Raw genomic sequence first — 18,415 nt, 5'->3', positions numbered from 1 at the left:
CGATGCATTCCACGGTGATTAGCCACAGTATACTTAGCAGTAGCCGCTTATCTATTACCTTGAATTACTACGGTATATAACGTGAGGCTTGAATACAAATGACGTCTTCTTGAAATGAATATGTAAAAAAAAAAAAAAAAAGAAACGGGAGTCTCGACGACCAAACGGCATTCTCTTCGAGGAACTGAGGGTGCGTGTGTGTAAGATGATTTGGACGAGGAGACCGTGGGTTTTTTTTTTGTTGTTGTTGTTGTTGTTTGTGGCCAGTAGGAAAAGTTTCGCACCGGTATCGTGTGTTACGTACGCGCTCGCTGCGAGCAGAGCCGAAGACGATCTTCCCAGCTCATGGCCTCTAGCCGGAAAATGTGGATTTTCTATTGCTGGAAGCCGGATGCATGGAGATTTGTTTTGTTTGAGAAGGTGAGAATCTCTTCCATCTCACAGTCTTTCGCACTTGTCATCAGTTTTTTTTAAATTATTTTAAGAAATCAGAAGGGGGAAAAAAGAAGCGATATGTGCTGCCATCTAACGAGTGGCGTCGTCACCTTTGAACCGGATGGGAACTTCCGTCCGTTGCTTTCTATTTGTTACTCTTCGTCCGATTGGCAAAGAATATTTAAATTTCCCGTTAGGTCTTTCTCTTTTTTTTTTCTTCTTCTTCTTCGTGTTATAGCTGCAAGCTTACAGAGCCCATGACGAAGTATGACGTGTCTCTCTTTTTTTTTATGTTCTCTCCTCTTTTCCTTTTTTTTTTTTTTTTTTATTGTTGACGATTTCGGGTAGACGGTCGCGTGTCGGGCAACGGCGAGACGAATGGCTTTTGATGCGTCTTGATTCATTTCTACAACCAACGTCGTTTCCTCGCCGATTGGCCATCCATCATTGGCGATGGGCTGGCGGTGGCCGTAACCACCACCACCACCACCGACGTCTTATATGACCCTATACTGGTTGCCTTTATATTTAAAATTTTTTTTTTTTCCTTGTTTCTTCCCCATTCTATTTATACTTCGTGGCGGCGGGTACCGTGTTGTGTGTTTAACTTTCCATCGTAATTCGTCAATGAGCAAGACAACCAAAGAGAACCGATTGGTTGGAACGCGCAAGGCACGACTAGTAGACGAGCAGAGGTGATTAGCATAGAAATGGTCTTTTGATGCCTTGACAGACTCGATACTTCTTCTTCTTCTCGCTCTTTTTTTTTTTTTTTATCCCGCAAACTGTCTAGTGCTTATGCGTATGTGTACAAGTTTGCATGGCCTTGCCACGCTCCGACTGTGTGCCTTTTACAAATGTTTCCGCTCCCGAGTCGCATTAGATTGTCGTTGTGCTTCCACTTTTTTTTTTATTGTTTTTTTTTTTTTCACTGACTTTTATTTCTGCACTTCTCTCCAACTTTTGTCGTCGCATTTGTTGTCTTTTTTTTTTATTTTATTTTTTCCTCATTTCGTTTTTTTTTTCTCTCCGTCCGCCCATAAAAGTCGGCCCCGCCCTTTTTTTTTTTAAATATATTTACAGCACTCGGGAAAGAAAAGACAAAATACAGTGAGTGAAAGGGAAACCGGATTCAAATGAAAGTGAAAGAGAAAAGAGCAAAAGTTGGTTGTGTACTGTAATCGGGTCGTAATCACTCTACTTCATTTTCTTTCGTTCGCGCTGCCATATTGATAACGAACGAATGAATCGATAGTTGGCCTTTTCTCCTTACCGAGTTATACACTTTCGTCGTACCTCTTAAGCCTGAATCCCTAACTATTGTTTTCAAGAAACAAAACAAAACAAAAGAAAAAAAATAGCAAATTAAGAAGGCGACCAAGTCTTTTTTTTTTTTCTTTTTCTTTTAATTTGAGGGTGGTCACGAGTTGCGAGCTCAGACGAAAGGCGTTCGGTCTTGATCACGACACAGCCGAACAAGAAAAGATTTTTCGGCTAACTGCGTGTGATCCTAGCGCCAACATTCCCTTTTTCCTGCCCTGCTTTCTATCCATGTCAACTGGCTTTCTCTTCACTTGCCCAATGTTTCTTGGAACCTCTCCTAATTGCGCAGTCAATATAATTTTTTGTCTTTTTGTTGCCTAAACTCAGCTCCACCCCTGTCCCGTTCGCCACGATATTTCTTTGCGTGATTGCTCCCTTCCGTGACGAAACTTGCATTGCGGAGCGCTTTTGAATCTCTCCTCATTTTGGCAACGATTTTTTTTTGGCTTTTCAATGAACACGAATACCTGTGAAAATTAAAGAACTGACGTGCGCGATTAGTCGCATTTCGGCGCCCTCGCATATTTCGTGTCTTCCCTCCGTAATTTGATAGAAAACGGTGGGGAGGGGGGAGGCTATGAATCTCTGTATAGATATAGAGAAAAAAGGCCGGCAGTTTGTGCACAGTAGAGTAATAGTAAGCGACAGAATGCTCAGTTATGATAGCCTAATGAAGTCAACAGCCATCGGAGACCAGACGCCCGAGGGCATATTTGCGCTGGGTGGCGGCGACGTCAGGCGCCATGGGCGGCAGCGGTAACGGCGAGGTTAACACAACAGATGATTGGTCAATGAAGTGGATCGAATGGCAACAGATGTTTTAAAGCTACCCCCTTTTTTTTGTGTTCCTTTTTATTTTTCGCCTCGTCGCAATTGAAAGTGGAGGGTGTAATCGGTCGAAAATGAAGAAGAATAAGAAGACGAGCGAAGATGAAACAACGCGCTTCGTTGTTGTCACTCTCCCTATTTTCTATGCACCGTGCCGTTTCAAACCAAACAGCATGTGCGACTTCGACACGCTCTGCAGCACATATAGGAGAACGTTCTACATTCGAAAAAAAGAAAGAAAAAAAAAAGAAAAAAAGTGGACTGGAGGCGCGCGCAAAACGGTTGGAGCGTGCAAGCCATTGCTTATTTTTCAAACCCTATCTTCTCTTCGGAGGGGCATTGCAACATAGGCCTGTACTGGTTTTTTTTTTCTTACCTTAGCTTGCTGCGTTAGTGTAGTTTCTTTTAAAAACTTGGGCCAGCAAACAAATCAAATCGCGGGAGAGAGAAAAAAAAAAAAAAAAAAAGAAGGGAAACGGAACATATTTCACAGTAGGCATATCTTTCTTTTTTTTTTTTTTTTTTTTTTTTGTAAACGAGCGGAAACTGACGTCGGGGGATGCCGCTCAAAAGAGCGGTGAAGGGGGTTGGCTCCCGCTACTGGTGAAAAAAAAATCCTCAGCTTACACATGTAATACATATCTATCTGCTAGTATGTACGCTGTGTTATCCCATCAACTTTGGGGGCTGTGTGTGTGTACACAAGGAATGTTCGTGTGTTTGCGCTGATGCGGCCCAAAGCCAAACAATTCAAGAAAGAAGAGAAATTTGAACAGTGCAAAGCAAAGTATACGCTACTAAGGGTGTTTGGGCGGATGGTTGGGGCGGAGTTGGAACCATTGACGTCGGCTTGCGGGTTTTTTATTTTTTTTATTTTTTTTTTTTTTTCGTCTTTATCCAACAGCACCCGCCGTTCTTTTGACACGCGAGACAACTGACATGACCTCCCATATGTTTGTGTGAAGACACAACGAGTGACACTTTTTTTTTTTTTTTCTTGCCTCCTCCTTGTATGATAGTGACTCGTTTGCCGCCGCTGGAGTATATAATATTGTCTAGGGTAATAGACACACAAGACTTTTTTTTGTGTGTGTGTAAGTAGAGAGAGAGAGAGACAGAAGACTAGGGAGTTTGACACAGACGAATTGTCCCACGTCGGAAGAAACCTATCACTCTCTGGTTGTCTGGCCTTTTCCGATGTTGTTTTGTGGTTTATTTTACACCATTCATACATGGGTCTTGTGTGTGTTTACCCCGAGTTCAGTACGCAAAAGATCATCATCATTTGTGTTTCTTATTCTTTTGCCTAATCGTTTGGCAGACTTGTTACAATAAGTCCCATTGCGCACGGGTCAAAGCCATTAGAAAACTGGCGGTTGGGGCCTTCTGGGCCTTCTACTTGCACACCTATTCGCAGTGTTTCTTTCTTTTCGAGCTCAATAAGAATTTGATTTTTATTCTTTGCTTTTGTCGTTGCAATTTTCTATGGTATTCGTGTTATGCCCCTATTGCTGGCGCGAAATACAGTAGGCCTATACGTGTCCATTTTTCTAGCGTTCCACTCTGTGAAATGAAGATGTCAGGCATGGGGTTCAATGCAAACGTCGATTCCCCCGTCCACTTGCATTCCGATTGGGTAGGGCATTTCTTTTCTTTTCTTCCGTCTTTCCTCTCGTTTGCGCCGCTGAAAAAGAAAAAAAAAAAACCTTCGCAGCGCCAGATTTATTTCATGTCCAATCAAACGCAGAATGGTTATACAGCTTCCAAACGTACACACATTTTGAATTGCTGTCAACGTGGTTGACGTTCGTCGTGTACAATACATCGAGTACATGTATGTACTCCTCAGAGACCTGGGTTTTTTTTTTTTTTTTCTTCCTTTCTCTCTTCTCTGAAGAAAAAAAAATCGAAAATGTCCCAGTGATGGAGTGAAATTTCTCTTTTCTTTTCGCGTCTTTTCTCTTTTTTTTTTTTTCCCATTTTCTCGTCGATCAATGGCCAGCTGAGTGTATAGAGGAGAGCGGGCGTGTGCTGTTCGCTCACTGGAATGCAGCTCTGTGTAGTAATACGGTTCCGGCGCAGCTGTCCTTGTTACAGTCGACGTTGTTCAACTCAATTTTTGTGAAACTTCTTTTTTCTTTTTATTTTTCGATTAAATACTCGGAAGACTATCAGGTCACCGTTAGTTAAGACAGACGTCGTTACGCAAGGGTATTATTCTAAAGCACTTCATGAAATGGTACTAAATCCCGTGTGTGTGCTTATGTAATCTGCTCACTATGTCGCACAACAGACAGTGGTAATACAATAGGGCGGAGGGGAAGAAGAAAACCGTTTTGATATTAAAATCATTGCATACGTAGGGGGAATATGAACTAAAGGGCTTTATAATGTAGTTTGACTTTCACTGGGATAACACACAAATAAATAAAAAAAAAAAAAAAAAAAAAAAGGGACATACATGGAAGAGAGGGACCGAGAGATGGAATGGTGTTCTCTTTCAATGCAGTGTCTGACAGGCCACTGCTCTTGTATTTGTGTGTATGTGCTTTTTGTGTTGTACCGTTGGAGTGCCAGCAGACAGTGGCTCAATGTTCCATCGATAAATGGAGAGGAGTCAAGAGAGTGAGAGAAGGTATTACTATATAGAAAAAAAAAAGAACCAAAAAAGATCAATGGCTGGCATTTATATTCACTACATACGACAACAGTATGAAATGCGCGCCAATGTCTATAGTGTGAAAAGTTTCATTCAGCTGCCGCCACCACTGCTTCTTTATTCCTCTTTTTTGCCCTTAAATACAGTGTGTATGCGTGTCTATAGAAGAGGACAAGAGAGCCATCGATATACATAAATAGCTGGTATTCCAGGGCCCCCGAAATCGCTCGGGTCGGAGAGCCTATTGTGTCGACGGATTTGACACCGATAGGGCCACTCGATGCTGGCCTTTTCCATTCATCTGTTCAAAGAGAGTCAATCCCCCTCCTTTCTTTCTTTTTTTTTTTTTTGTCCTCTTCCTACCTATTCTTGTAATACAGTTGTGCTATCTATATCGACACTCTCCCTAAGTTCGACCTTTCCCCTGTTCGATCGAATAGGGAAACAGAGAGGGAGACAAACAGCCGTACGGATTCAGTCAGGTCTAATGAGTTACTCGCAGCACACCGTTTGAATAGACTGCGCACTCACTTGGCTGTTGTACACGCTAGTATATGTAGGCTAGATCATGATGGGGTGTCCTGATTTACTTCCCCCCTATAGCTCTTGACTCTATCACGATTGTGCGCTTCTTTTCAATTCTTTTCGATCAATGGGCAAAGTTGTTCGAGTTGACCTGGAAATCCCCGTGTTCGCATGATATCCTATTTTTTTGAACGACCCTTCCACCTAGAGCTACTATAACGTTTGGATGGTGTGCGTAGATTAAATCCGCTTTCAACAAGAGCAAATAGCCCTCTTGACGTTTTGTTGGTTTGCCTTGTAATTGAATCGCTAAGTAGTTCGATGATTCTACATATAGAACAAATCGGATGTATTTATCGACTAAATTAACAATTCAAAGATTCAGAATAGCTGATTTTGAGTAGATAAACGAGATATATAATACTCAATAAAAAGGCTAAGAACTACCCGACATATCATAACAGACGAGGCTAAATTTCATGACCGACTGAGCATGATGAACTCTTGTGTTCTTTCTCTCACTCTCTTTCTCTCTGGCCGTGACGAAACATGTGAACCTTTTTTTTTCTAGATTCTTTTCCTACATATACAATTGCTGTTTATATTTTTGCGATACGCTCCGATCTGGTGAACCGTTTCTCCCTCTTTTTTTTTCCTCGATTAGCTCAAATCATTCGGAGCACACACGAAAAAAAAAAAAAAAAAAGGAAGATTGACTCGTTCATCGCGCTCGTCATTTATGAATGGTTCTTGTTTTTATTATCCCCTACCATTGGGGGCTAGATATAATATTCCAACAGCATTAGGCATTCGTTTAGACTCGCTAGACTGGCCTGATTGAGTCGTCATCCATAATGAATCGAAACAGAGCCGAACGTAAAATAAAAGTAACAACAACACAAAAAAAAAAAAAGAGGGAAATCTCATCAATAGATGCGCGTCGCGTGTTTGATGGTGGGGTTGAAGAGGGCCAATTTTTGGGAGGGGTGCCAACTTGTACATGTCCGTGAGATGGAGGTGTATGGTATACACACATAGTATAGCCGTGCGTATAGTAGCCGTAGTAGTAATGGTAAATAGTAGAGAGAGAAAGAGAGAGAGCAACAGACAAGAGCGATTGCAAAGGCAAACCGTCAGGTCACGTGATTTGGACTGCCGCTGCTTTTTTGAGTGATGCGCGCGCCAGCCAATGGCTGCGGCAAAAAGACGGGCCGACCCAGGATTGGACGAGGGCAAGCGTCGTCAGACGCCGTGGGATCTCGTGCCAGCTGGATTTTTCCGGAGGGTTTCTTTTCTTTTTCTCTCTACTTTTTCTTTCTTTTTTTTTTTTAACACACGCCATGCACGTCCCGCAGAAGCGCATGACTCCTCCCACACGACTGTGTAGTTCAGCAAAGCCCCCAATGTTGGAAAAGACTCTAAGAGTCTGTCGGTCACGGTCAGGTCAAGACCGAACCGGTCAGCAGTGAAACAGTAGCAGCAGCCGAGTGCGGCGACGCGGAGCTATTAGGCGTGTGTTGAGTTGTAGTTGCAGTTCAACCAGATTTTTGTTCCCCCTTTTTTTGTTTTTGTTTGTTATTTTCCTCTTATATTTCTTTATTTTGCTTTTCTTTCATCCGCTGCAGTACATATCTACCTCTATCCACCTCCCTTTCTTATGTTTTGATTATTCCTCCTTCTATGCTGAACTGCGAGACTCTTTGGAACCTTTTCTATTTGTGTCGGATGAGAGGGCAAAGGGGGCTGCATTCCGATTCGCCCCGGCAGTTCATATAGAACACTTGACGGTCTGCTCGCTTGCCCGCCTCGTCGAGTGCCTCCACAGTTCAGACGTGCGGTTTCTTCACAGACTCTTGACTCTATTCATCATTCAGTTTTTGAACTTTGTGCAACAAAACGAAAAAAACAAAAAGACAAAAACAAAAAACAAAACAAAACAAAGTGCTCATCTGATTGTGTCCTGTGTGAGGAAAGAAAACGGCTCAATTTCAACGGCAAATCAACAAGGGCAGGACGTGTCCGTCCTTTGCCTATAGTTTAGAAGCTCCTTCTTTTTTGGGGGGGAACGTACCCATTGTCGCTGTTTCCCCTTTCTTTCTTGCATTCGACTGTTTAAGAAAAAGGTTGGCTTTCTTGGCTGGACCTGAGTCAGAAAGGGCTCGACCCCGAGAGTTCCAATTGGGCTCATTCTCAGTCAAATCGTCCGTCTGATAGCTGGTTCGTTTTTCATCTTCCCAGTGGTTCAGTTACGTCTCGTGTGCTGCGAAAAAGTGAACCACAAAACTCTATAGACATATTTGAAAGAAAAACAGGCAAAAAAAAAACAAACAAAATTGAATACAAAATTTGCAAAGCTGGCGAAAGAATTGCCCGCATCCGCTTCCATCGTGGAGTCTCCACCTAGTTTTGCGACGTTCTTCCCGTTCGGTCGGCCTCCAGCGCCGCCTCATCAGACGGCACCGGCCGCCGGTTCAGCCGCCACGATGGATCTAACGACGGCCTACCGCTACAATCAGAACATGATGGAATATTACACTTGTAAGAGTGAGTGCCGATCATATGCGAAAGTGTGTACCGCCCGTCATTTGCGCGAAAAAATGACGGATCGCGCCGGAATCACGATTTAGAAATAGCTATTCATCCTTATCGGCGCTCAGGGCCGTACCGTGCTCCAGGCAACAGTCAGTTTCAAGTAAACATCCGTCGATTTCATTGCCTGTATCGATCTGTGAAAGTACACAGTGTTAGGAGAGATTTAAAGTTGGAGAGTAACGCCGGATTTTTAGATGGAAGTGTCGACGGTGACATCCGTCTGTTATTGGGCTAGGGCCGAAGCAAACGCGACGTTGGGCTTCTAGTTGAAAGCTGCTATCGTTGTACATGTAACGGCTGGCCCTTTTCCGCACAGTATATAACGGAGGATGGAGGGAAAAGGGGAGGGCGACGGTCGGCCGACGTGTCGACACGGCTCTTGCATTAGACGTGATCTAAAGTCTTTTCTCGTCGTCCGTGTTGTTGCTTGTTGTTGTGTAGTTCGTTCGTCGTCAACCAACGGTTTTCTAGCCCCCATTTTATTTTTATTTTTATTTTTTCAAAGATTATTCGTATTCTCTTAACACTTCCAGCCGTTAGATACTTTATACAGGTCCCCATTCCCGCCTGCGTCGCGTTCTCGCTTTCCCGTTGTCGAGCTTTGTTATTCTCGTGTGCCGGCCTATAAAAGCATCTTACTTGATTGTATTCACTTAAAACAATTTCCACATCTTGAAGCAAATGTTTCTCTTTTGAAAAGGTCGTATAGGCCTAGATGCAACGAACGTACGACGTTCTCGTGGCATTTTTCAATTGAGGAGACTATACGCAACTTTGATAAGGGACTCGAATAAATCATGAAACGTTTGTTCGCTTCTTGGTTTTACAAGTTGTTTGGCGATTAGATGCCATGAAATGAACTCTTAACGGCTTGTGGCTAATAAAACAATAATGACTAATAAAACAGCCACCGACGTAATATCACGACGAGTCTTGAATTGCCAATCAGTCTCTGGTTTGTTTTTGCGTCGTTGTGTGTTTGACCCATTGATTTTTCAGGTGGCCGAGCAGACGTCGTTAATATACTGACATAGTTTACCCCTCGTTGCGTATCTTACAACCCCACGCACGATAATCGCAATCATCCCTGGACAACTGATGTTCTTATTCGTTGCGTCTCTCCTTTCAACCAATGACTTTCTCCATCGGCAAAACAAGTTTGAGGGCGGCTATCTTAATTCAACTACATAGTGTACCATTCGTCTGGAACAGGTCACGGCGGAGTCAACCAGCTCGGCGGCGTCTTCGTCAACGGACGACCTCTGCCCGATGTTGTCCGCCAACGGATCGTCGAATTGGCCCACAACGGAGTCCGACCCTGCGATATCTCCCGCCAGCTCCGAGTCTCCCACGGATGCGTCTCCAAGATACTATCCAGGTACTACTTAATTTCATGTCGTATTCCTAATCGATGCCGCTGTCGGTTAGCCTCTTCCCCCCGTTGTTGAATAAATAGTCTAATAGTTATATAGCAGCTATATATATACAGTATCGTTAGAGGATAGTTGTATAGTCGTCGTGAGAAAGAAGCAAAGCAAATTCAGATTCGTTCGTTGGATGAACAGTTTCTTAACCATCATTTTCCTCCCTCCTTTTTTTTTTGGAGGACTTGGAGCAAACGATGAGAAGAAGCTTTTAGTAGAAAATCGACGAGAATAGAGAATCTGAACGAACAAGAAGTGTGTTGCTTTTTTTTTTCTTTCTGGCTCATCGACCCAACGACCAATGGGAAAAACATTTTCCAGTTATAATGGCGACGATTCGAATGACTCGGGGAAGGCTTTGAACTCGAATCAAAACATTCCAACCAAAAAAAAAAAAAAAAAAAAAAGAAATAAGGGAAGGCCATATTTGAATTCACTTTTTCTTTGGAAGAAAAAAAAAGTAATAATAAAGAGAGAATTAAGGCTGGGATATAAAAAAAAAAGAGGCGGAACGAAACACAACATCGATATCACAACTGCTTACCCAATGACTGCCACCACCAACACCAGCCGGAACCAACAAGATTCTCCACGACGATGATGGCAAGCGCTGTGCGCGCTCCATCTGCATACGAATAGATCAAGTTATGAATTTGAGACATTGGGCTGAGGTTTCGTGGCGCTCTATGGAGTCATCTATAATGTCTGAGTTAATCATAAATAATAAGGCGAATGTTTACGAGAGTCAGGAAACTAGGACGACGTCGAATGGCATCGCATACTAATGCCATGCCATTCGTATAAATCAACTGCTGTGTGCGTGTAGATTTTTTCGAAACTGCGCAGCGGCAGCAAACGCCGTCCAGAGAAAGCCGCGAATGTCAATATCGTAAGATAAAAAAAAAAAAAAAGAAGAGAGAAACAACAATAAAAATAGCGACAACAATAACGACAACAATAACGACAACAAAATGGTATAGAAGGAAGTTAATAAAAAAAAAAACAAGAGACAGGCCGAACAAAAAAAAAAAAAAAAAAAAGATACGACGCAATATCGCATTTATTTTATTTTATTTTTTTTTTCTTTATTTATTTATTCTTTTTGATCAAATAAATAAAAAGAAGACGAAACCGGAAGGACGAGATGGCGGGTGCGGTTGACTTTTTTTTTTTTTTTTTTTTTTTTTTTTGTTCCTTTTCTGGTAGAGGGTACACGTCACCCGTTTGCCACCGCAGTATATCCACCAAAGTAATTCAATACCGGATTCTCTCTTATGTTTATACATATATTTCTCGTGTTTTGCCTCGGCTCTCCCTACGGCCGATCTACTACACTATTCCGCCCCCCACTCTCAACGACGTGCACGCATCTCATCTATATAGAAGAATCTATTACGCTTTACTGGCATAGTGGTGGTACCACCTTCGTATTCTCCATCTGCGCCTTCAGTCTAATACACCAGGGTATTTTAATCAAATGCGTTTGTGTAGGATATACCACATCAAAAGACGAAAAAAAAAAAAACCAAAAAAACAAAGCGCTAATATACTTGAGAATGTTGGGTGGTCGACAACTAAAACTACTGGAAATCCGAGTTATTTTTTGCTGTAATTGGACGATTCGTTGTGACTTTGTGTGGTGGTCCCTCTCATTTTTTTTTTTTTTTTTTTTTGTATTGATCTTTCACGGCTGCGTATACATCTTGGCTCTTTCCTCTGTTTAGGTACTACGAGACGGGCAGCTTCAAGGCTGGCGTGATTGGCGGGAGCAAGCCGAAAGTGGCCACGCCCCACGTCGTCGACGCCATCGCCGACTACAAGCGCGAGAACCCCACGATGTTCGCCTGGGAGATACGCGACCGGCTCCTGGCCGAAGGCATTTGCAACCAGGAGAACGTTCCCAGCGTCAGCTCCATTAACAGGTAAAACCCAGCTATGCACACATCCAATCGACTTCCTGTAGTCCTTGTTATATTATGTAGACGATGATACGCCTCTCTTCTTCATTAGCTGTTGGGTTTGATTTCGTAGCGATTGCGTTCATTTCCATCTGAGGTACACGAAAGAGCAAGGAATGGAAAGAATGTTTGACTGGCATCCGGTTTCTACTGGAACTGGAGTTAATAATCGACATCTTTTTCAGGGAGGGTTAGCTATTGGGTCTCCTTCAAGGTGGCCCATAATCTTCCAATTTCAGAGAAATTTCAAACATTTTTTTTTTCTTTTCCATAATGGAAACAAACCTTCAAAAATTCGATTCTTCATGGTGGGTCGTAGCATATTTCTTTTTTTCTTCAGCCGTTTTCTCCCTGCTGAAGGCCTTTTTTTTTTCTGTGTGTGTTTATCTGCCGGTTAACGACACTATCTTCGTATATAGTCAGCCAGCTGCTGCTGCTACTGGTGGTGTGCGTGTGGGGAGGGGGGGGGATTTTATACAGCCAATTAACACCCGCGAACGATCATTAAAGCAAGGAACGTGAGATAGCTTCTGAAACGATCAAACTTCTGGGTGTTCATGGCTTTTTTTTGTTCACGTTTCTCTTTCGGTCGTTTTTATTTTCATTCTATTTTTAGTGCCCGTAGTATTTGTATACTATTGTTAAGAGTGTCTATTTTATTATTCAGTTATTCTCTCGGCCATCGTGTTTTACAATACCCTAAAGTCGAGTAGAGACTCGTGTAAGTTGATGGTGCTATAGCAAAAGAAAAAAAAAAAAGGAAAAAGAAATAGGTTTTTTTTTTATACAGGCAGGAGGAGAGAAAAGAGTACTACTTTGCATATGAGATGCTGTGTCAACACGTCCCGAGGGAGGAGTTTGGTTTCTCTTTTTACAAAAGAGAGCGATAGGGTGGATGGCAATAGAGAGGGTGAGCATGCGAAAGAAAAAGACTAGGTTGGGGAGGTCCCATATGTTTATTCGATCTGTTACAACAACATCGACAATGTAATAATAATAATAAGCGTACGACACAGTTTTGGGTATGTATAGAGCCGCGTAGAGCCAAACGATTTCCATTGATTGTTTTCATATGAAGAGGAGTATTACGCGCAGAAAAAAAAAACAACGAAGGACAATTTCTTTTTTTTTTTTTTTTTAAGCTGCTGCTTTTGGGAACTAGGCAATGGCACCCGAGAGAGCGACGCCCGTTGTCACATATGGGGATCTTTTATTTTTGCTACATTTTTCCGTTGTTTGTATCGACCCCAAATTCTTGATTTTTTTTGTTGAAAATGGTGAAACGAGCGCTGCGAATTTGTTCCACTTTCTTGATTTTTTTTTCCCAGCACGTTCCTCTCGGGAGATTTCGAATCCAAAATGGCCGAGCTATTTTTGATCAAAGCAGGCCTATACAGCCCTGTTTTATTACCAAAGATGCCGCTGATGAGGGAAGCACCTAAATGGATTGAAAGCTTTTCATAGCCACCTAATCGAATTGAGAACCAATGAAGAATTGTTATTCGTACCTGTTGAAAAGTCGTCGTAGAATGAAGGGCGTTATGGATGACAGTTGTGGGGTCGCTTTGTATGTAATCCACGGGCGCGAGCAAATCCGATGAAATGATGACACTCTGAACAGTTGAATATGGCATTCACGGTCAGATGAAGATACAGAGAGGGAATGAGGGGAGAGTCCCAAAAATAAAAGAGAGAAAAATCTGTATAGGCAAACAGAAGGGGAGAGACTCGCATAAGGCTTATGTGCGTGTATACAGATAAGGCGACCATATGGACTGAATAGATGGCTGTTTTGCGTCCCTGTGGAGCGTGATATGTGCCCACTGTTATTCCGCTACACTTGTCGGTAAAATAAAAAAAAAAAAAAAAAAAAAAAAAAAGGAGGGAGCAATAAGAGCTCCCCACTTGATTCAATTAGTGGGGGGGGCCTTTCAAATAGAGACACTCGGGTCAAATTAACCCCGACATAAGCTGGCGCTCTGCAATAACAGGCTAATGTAGCTGTACAATGTATGGTGTATCCTTTATCATTCTGTTTCATGAGATTCTCAACACTATGTCGTGATGGGACGGTTCCCTCTTTGTTACATTAAAAGTCGATGAAAAGGTGCGATGGTGATAAACACCTTGTACGAATAAAAACGCAGAAACAGGAGGGGAGGATTTTAGAATTGATTCGATGTATCGAGATAGCGGCATGTAGATGGATACCAAGTGTCGGAACACATTCGTCAATGTTGAAAATCCAACAGGGTGGGAGTTGTACTTAAAGCACCACATATGTCATCGTCTCTGTTTTCCTTTTTCTTCTTCTACTTTTTACGTGAACCCAGATGCAATATAGTAGTCCAGGAAGGACACATACAAAAAAAAAAAAAAAGCCACCTGGTTGACGCTGACAAACGAGTCGCTCTTCATCTCTTGTCCAACACCCGTCAAACTCGGAGCTACAACATCCGTCTATATGCGCAGTACCAAGTACATTTATGGACATAAATGGATCTTCGTTGACTGGCGTCATTCGTTTTTGTGCGCATCTTTGCGGCTTTTGCGTCTACCCACTGTATTTTGTTTCTGATTGATTGCGCGCAGTTCAATCATCTTCGTGATTTGTGTTAAATGAATTACGTTAAACTGGAAAGGCCTATGCTCTTAAATGACGTTGGGAAGTGTAGGCCTGTATCCTTTTAAATGTTAGGCGCTCAACTGGAAGGTTAGGTTTAAAAAAAAGGGCGTTTGCCGTCGGTTTGCGTTGGGCGGCCCCTTCAGCTTATCCCCCGACGTCTTTTTGATGATGTCCTTGTCATCAGGAACCCCTCGGCGTAAGCCACAGTTTGACAATGGGGCGACGAATGATGGTTGATTTTCAACCATTTTCGAGTGTGTTGCTGTTTTGGTTGCATCACGTCGGTCACGTGCCGGCCCCAGCTCATAGCGATCAACGCTATTCATCAATTGTATCACATAAAGGCCTACGCGAAAGACCGTAGGCCCATGTGTTGAATTGCAGCGATACATTCATGAATCGTGGTTTGCATTTTAAAAATACTTCCTATAAGAATAGTGAAGTAAAGTTTGCTAAGAAAAGAACAGAAAAAAAAAACATTTCTCGTGTGAATTACTGTTGTAATAAGAAATATGCTTTGTGTCGCAAGTTTTATTTTATTTTTTTCTTCTTTTACGGCAGTCTGTCTCGCCAATGCCGCTGTTGCTCGCTTCTGCGGCCAGTCGGTCGCCCGTTGCGCATGGTTGGCCGACCGTTACACGACTTGGGGAAAACAACAACCTACCAACTAAAAAAGAAAGAAAAAAAAAATAGAATCTAGAGAATGTTGCCACCGCAACCGACTTTTTAAGACTCTCTCTCTTCCTCTATATACAAGAACAGCAAAAGAGCAAGAAATAACATTCCCTTTGAATGTCGTTCTATACTTTCGTCCTTATTCTGTCTCTGCTGTCTGCCACAGTATATCCGAGGAGACTTTGATCCCTTTTTTTTTTAAGTTTCTTTTTTTTTTCCTTCTTCTTCTTCTTCTTCGTGGCTACTGTTATTATTTTCTATTGAAGCAATAGTAGCAGTAACAGTATAGCTGAGAAAATAATTTTCGGATAAATATCCGTCTGCTTGCTATTGGCCGTTGCGGTACGCCCCCAAAACATTTTTCTGCAATTTCTTTGCGCGACGGTAATCACAAGTCCGTGACTGAGCTGCAATATGATCCAGACAAAAAAAAAAAAAAAAAACTATGGTTGATGGTAGTCAAACCAACTTTCCCTTTACCTACTTGTTTTCTTTAATGATAAGTTTTTTTTTTTAAGATACAGAATTAAAAACGGCCTCTAACAATTTCTCTCTTTCGGTATTTTCTTTTTTTTTTTTTTTTTTTTGAAATCTACTTTTAGGATTGTGCGGAATAAAGCGGCGGAAAAGGCGAAGTCGGTCAGTCATCACGGACATGGACACGGTCATGGACACGGAGGTCACGGAGGACACGGAGGTCACGGCGGCAACAGCGGCGGAGGAAGTAACAGCGGGCCGGTGAGCCCAGTTTCGTCTCAAACGGCTTCGGTCATCACTCACGGATCGGCAGCCTCCACCGGTAACAACCAACACCAACAACAACAACAACAACACGCTATGCAACAACAGCAGCACGTCTTGCCGCCGCACGACTCGCCTCACCAACGCCCAGGCTCTTACAGCATCAACGGCATCCTCGGCATCCCGCAGACCGACCCCAACGGCAACATTAAACGGAAGCGAGACGATCACGGTGAGTCCCGCCTATTTCATTATAATACCAACGGTTATTGGTTCGTACAAATTTAAACAAGAAAAGAAAAACATAAAAAAAGGGGAGCCAGACATTGAAAAAACAAAAAATACCTGCAAGACGCAAATAGAAGGGCATAGAAACCGGTGATAAAATGAAAAGGGCTTAGTTTGATAACACAATCAACTAAGAATAATAGAAGGGTTCTAGAGACTGACTGTCTCTTTTTTTTTTTATGTTTGGGATTAGATTTTTCGTTTCAGTTAATTTTTTTTTGTTTTGTTTTCTTTTCTTTTCGTTGGGGTCGTGCCTGGGTTCGTAATAACAATCGATTCCCTGCCAGTATTGTTTGTATAGTCGAGAGGAAATTAAATAAATGGGGGTGGGAGTATTTGAGTCGAACCTGAAAGGAAAAAACAACGCCAATCAGAGGGAAAAAGTTTGCGTGGATCAAAGTGAGGAATTCACGATGAGATGAAGTAAAAACTTCAGGTGTCTCATCAAATCCACGAGAAGAAAGACATTTTCAGCCGAATGCCAAAAGTTAAATAAAAAATGTCGTGGGGTACATCTCGCTTTGATAGCGAAATGCATCTTTTAGGGAACAACCGCAGCGGGTGGGGTCTGTTGTGGCCTTTTAATCACGGACTTTGTGAATAGTGAAACAGTTTGGAGCGTCCTTCCTAATGAATAATTCCGTCAACAAATACCCGCTTTGCCTTGACCTTACTCCTCTTATTCAAAGCTAGTCCCCACAAAATAAAGCTTTAACTATATATTTTAACTACTGGAATATACACGTAGGCACGAATTGCCTGTTTCGTGACGGAGTCGTTTGATAGAGACGTTGACACAAAACACTACCAAATCATTAATGTTGTCTAGCCGGATCGCCCGCTAGTCTTTTCTCGTATTCCCTACCTTTTTGTGGGCCCACCTCCCCACCGCACAGTTCATCAAACATTCACGTCGTCGACTAGTCTCTCCACAAAATAGACGTGACCGCGCTGTGTCCTTTGATGCCGCAATCACGTTACGAGCACATCGTCAGTTTCTCTATTTTTATTCCCCCGCTGGATTCTTGTGATTTCTTTTTTCAAAGTCCCCCCCCCTTTTCTTTCTTTTTTTCTTAGAAATGTCAACCTAACCCCCGCAATTTGACATGTTTTCTTGTTATCTCTATAAATGTAGTCCTTTTCCCCGACTGCTCCAAGGAGCCCTTAGGCATAAGACCTTGCTACTCGCAGGATCGCTACGAGATGACTCGGGTAGAGGAAGTGCTGTGCTTTTGCTCGTCTATACTATACAGCTAGATATACATAGAAGAGAGGGGGGAGGGGGGGATTTAGAAAAGCGAGATCCGGAAGCGAGAGGAAGGAGGGTGGATGATCGGCCGAGCGTGGAGGAGCGGTCGCCGGATGAGACTTTTCTGCGGGGTGTGTGTGCGTGTGCGGGCTGGTGATGTTGCAATATCTACAGCCTTTTTGGCTGCTGGAGTTACGCTGGATGAGAGTCCGTTGGGAAAGAGAGTGTGTCTCTCTTCTTTTTCCATAATGGAAGCGCCTCATGGCTGACGTATGAGATTGCCGCCGCTGTTTGGCCCCCCTCTAAAACCAGTGAAGGAGTCGTGAAATACAATGTCTCCCTCTCTTTCGTCAAGACACACTCTGCTGGCTGGATATGTGTGTGTGCGTGCTGTCATGAAGTCAAACGAGACTCTCTCTCTCTCAATGTTCTCTTTTCTTTCTCCATCACACATGACGGATGACTTCATCGACCTAACTCTCTACTCCTTTTCTCTTTTCACTCGGAGCCAGGCCTTCCGCCTATTTTCCTATTCCACATCCTTTATTCTTTTTTTTTTCTTTGGTATCAACCGTCATCGCAATTCGGTACAAGTCTGTTATCATCGAGACTTGTTGGCTGCCGCCATGACAATGTCGACGAATTCACAGGGTGCCGTCCATTTTCGCACAGATCCAGCAAAACCCAATGACCCGATGGTTTCTCCTTTTCCCCGTGCGCGCATTTTCATCGGCCCCTATTTTAATTCCCTTCCGCATCGGATAGGCAGGAAGGGGAGCACAAATGTTAAAATGATGGGGCTATACGGGAATAAAAATGGGGTGAAGGGGTCATGGGTCGTGTACCAGATTGGCCCATCAGAGTCAAACAGATGTTGCTCCTTTTATGTTTCGTGTCGTTATTTCATTTCAAATGCACTGATTTGCATCGACGAATAACTTCAATTTCATTTTTATTTTTCCCCCCCTTTTTTTTTAGATGATATTCGCGATCTCAATGGCCACGCAAATCAAGACGAGGAAATTAAACGTCAGCGATTGCATTACGGCAGCGATCAACTTTATAGCGTAAGCATTTCATTGCCCGTCATTT

The 18,415-nt window shown here is 42.8% G+C and overlaps 2 protein-coding genes across 5 annotated transcripts in view; both read left to right on the top strand.

Annotated features, from left to right (window-relative positions):
- LOC130692369 (protein obstructor-E-like) overlaps positions 1–18,415 on the top strand; it is a 93,638-nt gene that overhangs the window by 69,942 nt on the left and 5,281 nt on the right. The gene's annotated exons all lie outside the window — the stretch shown is intronic.
- Positions 1–18,415, top strand: part of LOC130692224 (paired box protein Pax-2-A-like) — a 30,293-nt gene that overhangs the window by 8,684 nt on the left and 3,194 nt on the right. For 3 of the 4 annotated variants that reach the window (XM_059497412.1, XM_059497396.1, XM_059497403.1), the window contains exons 3-6: positions 9,554–9,740; positions 11,511–11,708; positions 15,648–16,018; positions 18,302–18,390. In XM_059497412.1, coding sequence (XP_059353395.1) covers positions 9,554–9,740; positions 11,511–11,708; positions 15,648–16,018; positions 18,302–18,390 — 845 coding nt within the window. The remainder of the gene's footprint in view (positions 1–9,553; positions 9,741–11,510; positions 11,709–15,647; positions 16,019–18,301; positions 18,391–18,415) is intronic. The other variant, XM_059497410.1, reaches the window with a different exon arrangement.

Source organism: Daphnia carinata, chromosome 1, assembly GCF_022539665.2.
Source record: "Daphnia carinata strain CSIRO-1 chromosome 1, CSIRO_AGI_Dcar_HiC_V3, whole genome shotgun sequence".
NCBI classification, from domain to species: Eukaryota; Metazoa; Arthropoda; class Branchiopoda; order Diplostraca; family Daphniidae; genus Daphnia; species Daphnia carinata.
This window is presented reverse-complemented; position numbering and strand designations above follow the sequence as displayed.